The 13428-nt window shown below is 41.6% G+C and overlaps 1 protein-coding gene across 1 annotated transcript in view; it reads left to right on the top strand.

The window, feature by feature from the left end:
• The window catches only part of SORCS3 (sortilin related VPS10 domain containing receptor 3), a 569369-nt gene that overhangs the window by 535990 nt on the left and 19951 nt on the right, over positions 1–13428 (top strand). The window contains exons 19-20 of the mRNA XM_021699769.1: positions 1828–2014; positions 8060–8193. Coding sequence (XP_021555444.1) covers positions 1828–2014; positions 8060–8193 — 321 coding nt within the window. The remainder of the gene's footprint in view (positions 1–1827; positions 2015–8059; positions 8194–13428) is intronic.

The raw sequence follows: 13428 nt of genomic DNA on the forward strand, positions 1-13428 counted from the left end.
GTGTCTTTTGCAATTGGGGCAGTAAAATCAGCCTGCATTCATTCATTCCAGGATGGAAATAGCTCTGTCGTATGCTTCTTGCTCCCTATATGAGCTATTTCATCTCTTTCCCAAACCAGGGAGCTTTTTAGGCACTCCTTGCTGAGGTGGTGGGGCAAGAAAGCTTGCCTGATTTACAAAGCCCTCTAAATTTGTATGCAAATTGCTCTGTGCTCTTCAGATCTTGGAAAGAGACCAAAGCAGGCCAGGAGTTTTTTTTTTCCCAAATGTGAATACTTTAGAAACCTTTAAAGTCTGGCCCATACTGAACAGGACAGTGAAGGTTCCTTATCCTGGGTTGACAGGTTCTTCAGCCGTCACCCACACTGGGCGCTTGAATTAAAGGACTTTAAGATTCAGAGCAGGTCATTATCACATTTCCACTAGGGAGTTTCCAGGACCAGCATTATAAAAACCTTCTCTTGAATGGATGAGAAGAGCCATGATCTTATCCATTTGAATTGCCTCCAGTTCATTTCCACTTCAATTTATATTCATAAACTCAAGAGTAGTCACCATTGTGTGGGGGGGCAAGGGAGCACGTATCAATATTTCACTCACATCTGGGTTGCCACAGGGGAAGAGGCAGAACACAAAACTGTGAGCAGTGCACGTTCACTGGACAGAAGGATTGGCTCGTAATTCCAAAATGACGTATATCCGTTTTTATTCCATCAACTATCTTTGTAAATAGAGAGAGCCGATGCTTCTTTTTTCATCCAGGATCCTTGTTTTGTGGTCAGGTTCAATTGCATTTATCCAAAGTCATTGACCCAGTGTAGTGGGAAGAAGAACAAGGAAGGGTGGGGTTCAACATCAGCTCTTAAGAAGCCGAGCATCAGCTTGGGATGGGAAGATGCACTCACCTGAACCCATATGCCCTTACACCAGCAGGCAGCACCCAGGGGGCTCTTGGCCTTCCAAGAGGCAGAGATATCTGTGAGCTGGGATGGTTGGAAAAGGCTTCGGGGAAGAAGGGCTTCGGCAGGTTTAGGGAAATCCAAGGTCAACAGAGCACAGATGTAATTCTGATTCGTATGCAGGATTCATGTCTAGACTGGGAATAATCATCCTACCTCACAGAGTTATTTTGAAAGTGTACAGAGTATGTGTTAAGTGATTAGCATAAATGCTTATAACATAATAAATCTCAAAACATAGGAACAATTATAATTATAGCAATGTAGTTGAGATCATCAGTATTGAAACCCGACTGCCTGGGTTCAAAACTTGTCTCTTCCACTACTAGCTGTGAGACTTGGGTCTACTTACTTAATTTCTTTTTGTCCCCATTTGTAAAATGGGAAAGTAATGCTTTCTGCATTATAAAGTTGTGAGGAGATTAATTACTTGGAACTGGAAAGAAACTTTATAAGTGTTAGCTGTTACTATTATTGCTATTGTTATGATTTTGACACAGGAGAGGAATAATTTAACCAAGTGTGTGAGGGAGCCAGGGAATTTCTCGGCCTTCCCACTCCAGAGCTCCCTAGAGGCTTTACGCTATCCCCTAGCACCCATTCAACCAGCTCAGGCTGTCCCAAGCTTGGGCATGTGGGGATAACAGGTCCATAATACCTGCCCATAGTGCCCAGTGGGTATCTGATAAGAGTCTGATGATTGTGTGGAGAGTGCTTCAGCCCCCTGGGAGAGGTTCTGGGTCCCCAAGAGGGTGATGCTGAAGGCACAGGACAAAGCATCCAATAGGAGTCAGACCGGACCATGTGAATGTGCCCCGGCCGACTGCTATTCCCCCTTCCCTCTCCCCCCAACCCCTGCCTCCTTCAGGGTGATCTCCAAAGGACAAACATCCAGCTTGACTTTGGGGATGGAATCGCGGTGTCCTATGCTAACTTCAGCCCCATTGAGGACGGCATCAAGCACGTGTACAAGAGTGCGGGGATCTTCCAGGTGACGGCCTATGCGGAGAACAACCTGGGCTCGGACACAGCTGTCCTATTCCTGCACGTGGTTTGTAAGTAGCCTGAACCGCCTCCTTTCTTATGTACCTTCCAGGGGCACATAACTCCCACTGTCCACAGACTTCTGGGATGCAGAGCTGAGACTAGATTTGGTGTGACTACTACCCCAAATAATGACCCAAATTGAAAGACTGAGATGTGTGCTCATCCGTGTTTCAGTTTTCTGATACTGAAGTAGATTATTTTGCAAGTTGGGATAACATGCCCAGCTGGCCCCTTCTTTTCAGTTCCACTGTGTTCTGATGGAAGTGTACCCATGCAGACACACATTCATGTCAAAGTCCCTTCCCTTTGCTTTGGAGACTCGTAAGGATCTAGGAAGAAGATACTCATCTGGCTCACGGCCACAGGTTCATTTCAAGCTGCTATGATAAGTGAAGGCAGCCCAAATCAAAGTAAGTTTCTAATCTCCGTTGGAAGAACCAAAGAAGGATTAAAGAGACACGTTTGGATTTTTAAAAATGTAGTCCTGAACACACAAAAGAACTTAATTCTTACATACAAGGTTACTGCAAGTTCATTGCTGTTATGAACAATTGTAAAGACTCTCCAGTTTTTTTTTTTTGTTGTTGTTCTAGAACGTATTTCATTACTATTGACTGTTGCTTGGTACAAAGCAAACAACAGCTGAACTTCCAAAGTACTTTGTCCGGGATACGTTTTGTGTATCCACTATCCTGGGACTGAATTCATGTAAACTAAAACTTAAATGGTATGATTTTAGAATGTTGCGTCAAAACATATGGTTATGGGTCTGGTATGGATTTCCTATGCCTTTATCAGTGATATTCATGGGCGTAAGGGATTCTGTAGTTCTAATGTATATACCCCACGATGTTTTGGGAGTAATATGCTACTTATGGTGAAATGTATATTTAAAAGAGTCTAAGTGAATACAAAGAGTACCTCCAACTCAGTGATGACAAATTCCCCTATATAAACAACCCACGTTTAAAAGGTTTCTGGAAAACCGTAAGCCACCTAGTCTCCTAGCATTTTGATCCTAATAGTAGCGTAAGGACCAACAGTGATAGGGGGTGTGCATGGGAGGACACCTGGATTATAGATCAGTTCTGTCCCTAAAGATGCCAGGCTACATGGCCATGAGATAAATTATTTCTTCTGTGGGTCTTCTGAACTCCAACTTTAAAATGGCTTAATTCTAACGTACTTTGCCTCATGGGGCTCTTGTAACAACAAGTAGGAAATATAAAGAAAACATCCAATTATTTACTAATTTATTCAACAAATGTCTGTTGAGTTCTTAATATATATATATATATATATATATATATATGTAAGGTGTTCTGCAAGGACCTGGGGAAGCAACAATACAGATATGGCCTCGGCCTGGCAGAGTTTACATTCTGGTGGGGGAGCGCAGGGGCTGCTAGAAATGGGCCACACTCCACCAATTCTACTCATTCTGCGCCAGAAGCACCAGTCAAAAACCCAGGCAAGTGGTGTGCAAGGTATTCATAAGCCAGGGTTTAGAGCAAAGGGACCTCTGTTTGAAATCTGATCATATCCCTTTGTTAAACATATAATATTGGTCAACTTTCATACTCTTTACAAACTTCTGATTCCTCATCTTGAATACTTACGTTTTGTTTTTTTTTTTAAAGATTTTATTTATTTATTTGACAGGGAGAAACACAGCGAGAGAGGGAACACAAGCAGGGGGAGTGGGAGAGGGAGAAGCAGGCTTCCCGTAGAGCAGGGAGCCTGATGCGGGGCTCGATCCCAGGACCCTGGGATCATGACCTGAGGCAAAGGCAGACGCTTAATGACTGAGCCACCCAGGCGCCCCTTGAATACTTATGTTATAGGGAAGCTATGAGAATCAGATTGGATTATGTGTATGGTTCAGGTGTCCCCAAGATCACTCCGTCATGTTTGTTGATTCACTCAAAGGATTCATAGAACTCAACGTATAATCATACTCAGAATATGATTTATTACAGGGGAAATAGCAAGATCAGCAAAGGGAAAAGAGCCATGGGGCAAAGTCTGGAGGAAACCAGTTGTGACCTCCAAAGAGTCCTCCCCCGATGGTGTCACACAAGACATGTGTAATTCCTCCAGCAAGGAGTTTTAGCAACATGTGAGAAGGACTATTTACCAGAGAAACTCCTTAGAGACTCAGTACCCGTGTTTTGTTTTGTTTTTTAATTATTTTTTTATTTGAATTCAATTAGCCAAGTTATACTACATCATTAGTTTTTGATGTAATGTCCAATGATTCATCAGTTGATTACAACACCCAGTGCTCATCATATCACGTGCCCTCTTTAATGCCCATCACCCAGTTATCCCATCCCCCCACCCATCTCCCTTTCCGCAACCCTCAGTTTGTTTCCCGGAGTCAAGAGTCGCATGTGGTTTGTCTCCCTCTTTGATTTCTTCCCATTCAGTTTTCCCTCCCCTCCCCTATGGTCCTCTGCACTATTCCGTATATTCTACTTATGAGTGAAACTATATGATAATTGTGTTTCTCTGATTGACTTATTTCAGTTAGCATACCACCCTCCAATTCCATCCATATTGATGTAAATGGTAGGTATTCATCCTTTCCGATGGCTGAGTAATATTCCATTGCATATATGGACCACATCTTCTATATCCATTCATCCGTTGAAGGACATCTGGGCTCATTCCACAGTTTGGCTTTTGTGGACATTGCTGCTATGAACATTGGGGTGCATGTGCCCCTTCTTTTCACTACATCTGTATCTTTGGGGTAAATACCCAGTAGTGCAATTGCTGGGTCATAGGGTACCCATGGTTTTATTGGGGACTGGTCAAGTAGGCATCCTCTGCCTAGCATATGCCAGAATTCCAGACATCCTAAGGGAAATACATATTTAGATTAAACCATATTATTGGCATAAACAGTCTAGGCGTATTGAACTACTCTTATCACTTACATGTTGACTGGAAACACTCTCAAAGCCAAGTTTCCAGACGCTAGCAAGGACCAATCTTGCACACAAGTCTTTTTAAGGATGGCAATTTCAGGTCTATGTTAACATTTCCCTGCATAGTATACAATGCCACTTACCACCCAGCTTGGCACATGATGAATGTGACCTGTTCTAGTAATTACTAAATACTACCCACTAACTTTCTGCCTGGCACTTCCATTGCATTTAAAAATGAAGACGAAGAGAGAAATTTTACTTTCCTCTATCCCAACCCCCTGCCCCACCCATATTCCTAATTCCACCAATAGTGGACCTGCCTGAAGGGTGCAAAGACCAGTGTATCTTAGTGGCAAAAAATACAACAGCAAGGAACCGATTTATACTGTGGGTTATGTGCATGAAGGAGGAAATGTTCCTTGAAACTTTTATCACGCTCACAATTCCCTCCACATCAATCATGGCTGCATTTGCCAGGCAGTTATTATAGTAGAAACTGCTCTTGGCCTCACCTTGGGCCATTAGCTAACAAAAGTAGCTGTTAGCCACCCATAATAACCAATCTTACACAGATTATTAGATTTTTATCAAAGAGAGCACTATTTGACAGGATTTTAGGAGTTTGCTGTGTTCCCTTCAGCTCTCTTCTCCCTGGTTTATGGTGTGTCCATCCCTAGGCTGAAGCCTGGAGCTTCTGGCTCAGGTTCTTTGCCCTAAAAAGCTGTTACATGTTGTTGTTCCTTGAGATTCTATTTAGCCAAACATGCTTGTCTTAAAGCTGGAATAAATGTGATTATGTTTGATGGCGTGCCAATTCATGGAAGCCATATCCCTTTGTTTGGCATAAGTTTAGGGAGAAGGAGATCTCCTTTTATTTTTTTAGGCATAGGTACCTGACAGTGTGTGGCTGGGCCAAGGCCCCTGAGTGACAGAAAGCTGAGAAGAATTTCCAGGGCCAGAAGCCGTTCGCAGTATTGTCACTTAACTGTGGAAAGGCCTGGGGTTCTGAAGAGCTGGCAGAGGAATGAGCTTCATGCGTTTTGAGGGAGAGAAATAACAGGAGCATTGACTTTAAGGGTAAAGGGCCCTTTTCCCAGCAGGGGAGGAATGAGCTTGGCATCTGGGCACCAAGAAAGACTCTGAGGTGTTAGCATAAGACACAGAGTTCTCGCCTCCCTGCCAGGACATGGCTGGCCGGGCACTCCTTCCTACTGCCTCATTCTCTTCCCCACGGATCAGTAAAACACCACCAACAAAGAAAGATAAGTCAGATAAAGTCCTACAAATGAGTAAATAAAGTCACAAAAAGAGCCAGTGTTTTCTCATACCTTGTGTTTTTCGTTTTTTATTTTCACCAACAGTCAAACCATACAAAAATAATCGAGCAGACTTTCTTATTGAAAATAATTAACCCTTCAGGCAAATGTGTTTCTGAAGCAGCAAGGTTGAAATGATTTGCTAGAAGAAATTATTTGCTGGGAGAAACCTTGAGGGTCATCTGTCTATGGTCAGGTCAATCTGTAGGCAGAGTATTCTCAGGTGGTAGATACACAGATTCTTGAACACTTGTTGCTTGTTCTGGAAAGTACAGTGTGGACGGGGACAAGCTGACCAGGCTGCTCCCCTCACTTAAACATCAGTCTTTGTCCCAACACCTTCTCCCCCAACATAAATTTACCTACAACACCGTGAGACTCAGACAAACTCCCACTGTTTTCGAGGGACATCTACCCAATGATACACGGAGACAGTGATGGTGGTGATGATGGTGGTAGAAATTGTGCCAACCCATAACTAATGCAATTGTACTTTTAATATCCACACATCCTATTCATATGTTCTTATTCCTATAAGGAAGGCAGGGGACGCGGAAATAGTCTGTGTAGGGTCAAGGCTCTGGAAGATGGAGGAAAAGATCACACAGCTACATTTAAACCAGACCAGAAATGAGAAGAAGCCATCTGTTGTCTTCCCTTTAAGCTGAGCTGTCCCCAAAGTGACCCACGATGTAAATAGTGAAGGCTGAGTGATCAGGAAAATGCCCCACCTGTGAGAAGAACTCAGGGCCCCCAGACTAAGGAGACATTCGGACTGCAGTCTTGACCTTTAGCCACATATGCACATCAGTTCTATCATAGTGGAACCTGAGAAACTATGCACTAGCAGAGTATAAACAGCTAATTAGAATACTTTAATTGGATTTGGTTAAGCAGGAGAGATATAAGGAAGGGAAAGGAGGAAGAAGTAAAGAAGGGAAAGAGAGAAAAAGGAAAGGAGGGGAGGAAGGAGTGGGGAGGAGAAAACCCTCCCAGAGTTGAAAAATAACATCCCCATCCCAGAGTGCGACACTGACACATTAATATTTCTCATCAGCATTTTCTTTCCTCTTCTCATTTTATTTTGGAAATGAATTAAATTACAGTCCTCATTTATTATGGGTAGGGTTTGCTCGTGTATGTTCTCTTGCTGCTATATCAGTTGTCTGAGGGGAAAGAAGAGAAATTTGGTCACCTTTCTGCAAGCAGTTTTTTTTTTATTCTTTGGGAATGTGGCCTTTGTTTCTCCTTTGATTTAGGGAGAGACACGTTTTCCTTTTGTAAAACAGCCTTGCCAGCTTCTGAATGACACCCACTGAGTATTGCAGATGACTGGCACAATGGCGGATTGTTGAAAAGGATGGAACCAATTAACCATCAAGGATAATGGAAGAGCCCTCCATGTGATGCACTGACCCCACATCACAATACAGGCTAATTGTCAGAAATGAAAGAGACTGCTCTTTCTCTTCCTATTTATTGGCTAAGTGTCTAGTCAACTAGTTTTGTCCTTGGATTGGAGGTTCATAAGCATTCATGGTTGGGCACATCAGATGTAAGTGAATTTCAGATGTCACTCAAAAATTCTGAAGCCTGATTTGAGTTCCCTATTATACCAGGTGCTTTGTTTCAAGTATGCACACACACAACCACACGCACACATCTCAACATTTGTGAGTTTGTGATCCTTGTTTTATTATAGTTTATGGTAATAGGGGTTAAGATTAAGAATCTGGGAGTATGATAAAGTTTGTTTATTCCAGGAACAGAAAAACTGACATTGTTTCCCGTGTTCCCCCAGGTCCCGTGGAACATGTTCATCTCCGAGTGCCATTTGTCGCCATAAGAAATAAGGAGGTCAACATCAGTGCAGTTGTGTGGCCCAGTCAGCTGGGGACCCTTACCTATTTCTGGTGGTTTGGCAATAGCACGAAGGTTTGGCCCTTTCTGATGCATGTTTGAGTAGATCTGTACTGAATTCTCCTATGCTCCAGCTGCCATGTTGATGTTGGGGGCACCGGGGATGGGAGCAATAGGGAGTACTTAGTAAAGCTATGAATCCACATAATTGAATATCACATACGTCTCTATACCAGGTTCATTATTATAATAGCGAAAGTTCAAACAATCCTAAGGAAGAAAGAGTACCTTGAGAAGCTCTACAAACTTGCTTCCATAATCAATATTTTTAAAACTTCATTTGCCCTGTTTTTTTTTTTTTTTAATCCTGGGCTTTCCACTCACAACATAGATAATGTTAAAGGACTCACTTAGCATCTCTGAGATCCAGTGACTCCATCTGGAAATGTGAATTCTCTCTCTAAATGCAGGGCTGTGAAAGTCAAGTGGGGCAATGCATCTAAAGAACCCTTCTCCAAGACCTCCTAGGTGATCTACGAAGGCCAAGGTTCATTTTAGGAACGGTGGCGATGCTGACAAGTCTCTAAGAAGGGAACTCAGAGGGCCAGACTCTGAACTTGGCACATCCTCCCTGCTCCCAGCTACTGGTGATGGTGACAGTTGTGTCAACAATGACCACACTTATATATATGAGGAGCTGGGAGCAGTTAGGCGGAGGGTCCCTAAATGTAAGGGCTTAATGTTTTTCTCTATTCCTGATTTTGTCTTTACATTTTCCTTGGCCATTCTTGATGTGATTGGCATTGCTCATCTTAGAGAGACCTTTCATCTTTTAAAAAGATTTATTTATTTATTTATTTATTTATTTATTTATTTATTTATTAGAGAGAGAGCATGCGCAGGAGGAGCAGCAGAGGGAGAGGGACAAGCAGACTTGGTGCTGAATGTGGAGCCTGACATGGGGCTTGATCCCACGACCCTGAGATCATGACCTGAGCTGAAATCAAGAGTCAGATGATTAACCGACTGAGCCACCCAGACACCCTGAGATCTTCCATTTTAAAAAAATAATTTAGGGGCGCCTGGGTGGCTCAGTTGGTTAAGCGACTGCCTTTGGCTCAGGTCATGATCCTGGAGTTCCAGGATCGAGTCCCACATCGGGCTCCCTGCTCAGCGGGGGGTCTGCTTCTCCCTCTGACCCTCTCCCCTCTCGTGCTCTCTGTCTCTCATTCTCTCTCTCAAATAAATAAATAAAATCTTTAAAAAAATAATTTAATAAAGATATCATATCAGACTTAGAAATGCTGGACATCTCAAGAAAGGGGAAATAAATTCTCAGTTCTGGTGTAGTAATTCCTTCAAAAAAAAGAATGAACAATGATGGTTTTGTTTGTTTAGAGATGACCAAAAAGAACTTCAGCCCCTGCATGATAAGAGTGGGAGAAGATTCACCCCTGCTCTTTCTTAGGGAGACAGCATGATATGGTGGTGAAAACATGGACCTTGGAGTCACAGTAACATTGCTGGCTGTGTGAGCCTGAGGAAGTCATTTGACCTAAAATTTAATTCACTCAACACAAACTGGAGAGAATAATGCCTGTATCATTTTGGCTGTTGTGAAATCTAGTGAGATGCTATATATCTCCCTGGCACACACTAGGTACTCACTAAATGGATGCTTTTAATTTTGATATAAAAACTGGGAGTTAGGATGGGTTGACAAAAGAACTACACTTATGGACCCAAGGGACCCTTTTCTGTTTGAATTGTTGATGCTGTATACTTTCAAGTCAGTTTCTTAGTATAGGCTACAATGCTTTTGCATTTCTGAATTTATCATTCACCAGGACAAGAGATACAGAGGTTGGTTATTAAGATCCCCATTTGGTACATTAGAGAAGTAAAGCTCCCTGTGTGAGATGAGCATCCCAAGGTCAAACATCTGGTTAATTGTAGAACCCGGTCACCTGACTCCCAGCTACCATGCTCCACCCCCAGCCCAAGGATGCTTTAGCTGCATCACTGTGTTTGTCTTCTAGAGGTTACAGACCTTAAAATCCTGCATGCATACATGGTGAATGAAAAAAGAGAAAATCATTTGGGAGGAGAAAATTAGAAACAGGATTTTAAGTTCATTTCTCTGCTGAGAACTTTTGGCTGTCCATCCAGGGAATTTTTTTCTGTTAAGTGTTCATTTACCTGGTGAACTTTACTGAGGCTCCTGTGCACAAGGAGGGCAGTTATTGGCCATTGTCAACACAGTGATTTACTCAGAACCCACGAGGAGCCAGAGACACAGCATTTCTCTACAGTGCCATTTTTCCCCTTTCCGTGTTTTGTTTTGTTTTTCTTTAGTATTCTAAGACCTGAATTTTAAGACCCTTACTAGATTAGTACCCAATAAATTTTGATAAATAAACACAGAAGTAGATAAAGTGACTGCAGAGTCAAGTTTCTATTTCTCTAATGATTATCTGTGTTCACTTGAACAAATCACCTGATCTAAATCTCAGTGTTTTTTCTTTGGGTAGAGCAAGGATACTAATATCTAATCCACGAACATCACTGAATTATTATTTGAAATATCTATCTAGCTAATCTATAATATATCATATTAAGTGAGGAAATTTTAAATTACAGAATGGCATTATAGTTTGTTTTTGTTTTGTTTTGGTTTGGTTTGATGATGACCTGACATATTCCTTCAGTTAGGAATTCCCATCTATAAGCTTGAGCATGAAGTGCTGCACAAATACCCAGCATAGAGTAGTTTTGAAATAAGATAAATCTGGGTTGCAGTCCAGACTCAGATTCTTTTTGCAGTGTGCCTTTAATCAAAACATGCAATTTCTCTGACCCTCAGTTTTGGTCATTATAATGTCAGAATAATAACATCAATAACTATTAGTAACTAATAGTAAACAAGTAGTAATTAGTAATAGTAAATATTAGTAACTTAGATGTGCTTAGAATCTAAGCACTTGAAAATATTAGTCACTATCGTGCTCATCATTTACATCAATGACATCTACATCTCGATGGTGTATTTGACTTGGTTCCATAGGTTTCTCTCCCACCTCGAAGAATGGTTATTTGGTCCAGTTGAACAAGGTGTATTTTCAGTGCTTTTTGCCAGCACCATACCAGAAACACATCAAGATGACCTCATTGCCCAATAATTGATCCAATGAGCACCATATTTGACTAGCAAATTAATGAGTGTCTTTGAGTGTTCTGGTGAGCACTCTGATTTTGGAGCTATTTTAGTTCCCTTTGAGTAGCAAACTGATCTATAAAAGGAGCTAATTTTGAGCATTTATTCCTACTTCTGCTTTGTAGGAGGCTCTTCGTACACATTATTTAATATAATCATTAGGACATTACTGATGGAGAAATTATCCCATTTTTCAGAGAAAACACTTAGGCTAATAATCTTGGAAAGTAATGTTTTATGGGGTGTGTGTGTGTGTGTGTGCACACATGTGTGTTGTGTGTGTTGTGACTAAGAGAATTGGGCAGGTTCACCCAGATGGTTGAATTAAATCAAGTTCTCAAGAAGAATTAATTCACCCCTGCCTTTATATCTAGCCCTTCAGTTGGTGCTCTCTGGAATAGAGGAGCACATACAACATTGTCCCTACCTTCAAGAAGATTATAGTCCAAGTGAGAAGGCATGATGGACACAAATGCAGTGATGGTGAACAACTGTGATCTATAAGTAAATAGAAGAGAGCAAGCATTCCTAATCCAATAATAGTCTCATATGCCTACAGACCTATCAGGGGAGATGTGAAATTGCATCAGTAGCTCTGTGGCTCTTTTTCAAGAGCCCATATTTTGTGCTAGATGTTGTGAGGAATACAAATCAGTGCAAATTCCATCTGCTTCCTTTAAGAAATAATCTATTTGAGAATATGAAGTTATAGGTACTCTAAGATATGGTGGTAGGAATGTAATGTTACTGGCCCAGTCAAGCAGCCTAGATGGTGATGGATGCACACCTTGCTGATCATGGAGTGACTCATGGATGAAGTTGGTCTTACCCTGGCATTGAAAAAACAGTAGAATTGAGGCAAAGGAAGGGAAAGAGATTTGTATGGAAAGGTAAGGCATGGTTGTGTTCTGTATAGACAGATTCAGACAAAACAGAGGATTCATTTGGGCAGAAATTTAGAGAAAAAACTGAAAGGTAGGGGGAATACATAACAGGTGGCTTTGAGTGGCATAAATGATGATTTTTGTTTGAAGTTCATATTTATTATAGGATGGCAGAAGATAGAACCAGATTCATGGACAGTGATACTTTAAACTTTTGATGAGCTTTTGGATATATGTCTGAGTGTGTGTGTGCGTGTGTGTGTGTGTGTGTGTGTATGTGTGAAGGTTTGAGGGGATTTTTTTCCCCTAACTATGAATTTTCACATTAATCCCAAAGCCATAACCCATCTGTAGATACCCTTTTGCTTTGTTTCATTCTCGTCTTTGTATATATATTTCGGTTGTTTTACGTAGTTCTAATCATAGTATATCCACCATTATGTATCTTGCCTTTTCCACTTTTTTTACATGTAACTGTATAATCTGCTGAAGGCTTTAAGTAAGGCAAGCATAGTGATAGCATAGTCTGTACAATTTGGGAATGGCAGCTTTTAGCAAGGGATACATTTAGATTGTGGAGGTTTTATAATGTTCAGTATTAACTTGACTTACAGCGTCTGGGAACTGGTGTAGGCTGCATTCAGAGATTTCCCTGAAGCTCCTTGTTCCATTAGTCAAGTGGAAATCCCATAACTAAATAGTCACCCAGAGCTTTGTTAGTATCTTTCTGGGCTCAGTGGATAATATGTGACCTGTTGCACATAAGGGATTCTCTGTGGGCAGGAATGTAACCCACAACCTAGGCAGGGAATAAAGTATTATTCCAAGGAGTCTCACCGTGGGCTGGCCCTGCAGCTTGGACAAAGTACAGAGACAGAGAAGTCAATCAGCTGCCTGTTGGATTTGTAAAGCTCTGAAAGGCCAATTTGCTTGAATTAACAGAGGTCTGGCTTAATAAATGTGTCTGCTTGCCTAATAGATTTAGTAAATGAACCTTAAAATACTTGATTTAATTTAGCATTATGCACTAGGTATTGGTGGCCAACAAAGAATTCAGGAATACTGTTGAGTGTTCCAGCTTTGCAAGGAAGGTGAAATCAGCCATGATGCCATATCAGTTGATGAACAACAAAGGCAATTTGGAAAACAAAATTAGCTCCTGTCTCTTGCATGGAAGCCTGTGGTCTCCCACCTGGGGACCAAGTGTTCCCA

Source organism: Neomonachus schauinslandi, chromosome 6 (assembly GCF_002201575.2).
Source record: "Neomonachus schauinslandi chromosome 6, ASM220157v2, whole genome shotgun sequence".
NCBI classification, from domain to species: Eukaryota; Metazoa; Chordata; class Mammalia; order Carnivora; family Phocidae; genus Neomonachus; species Neomonachus schauinslandi.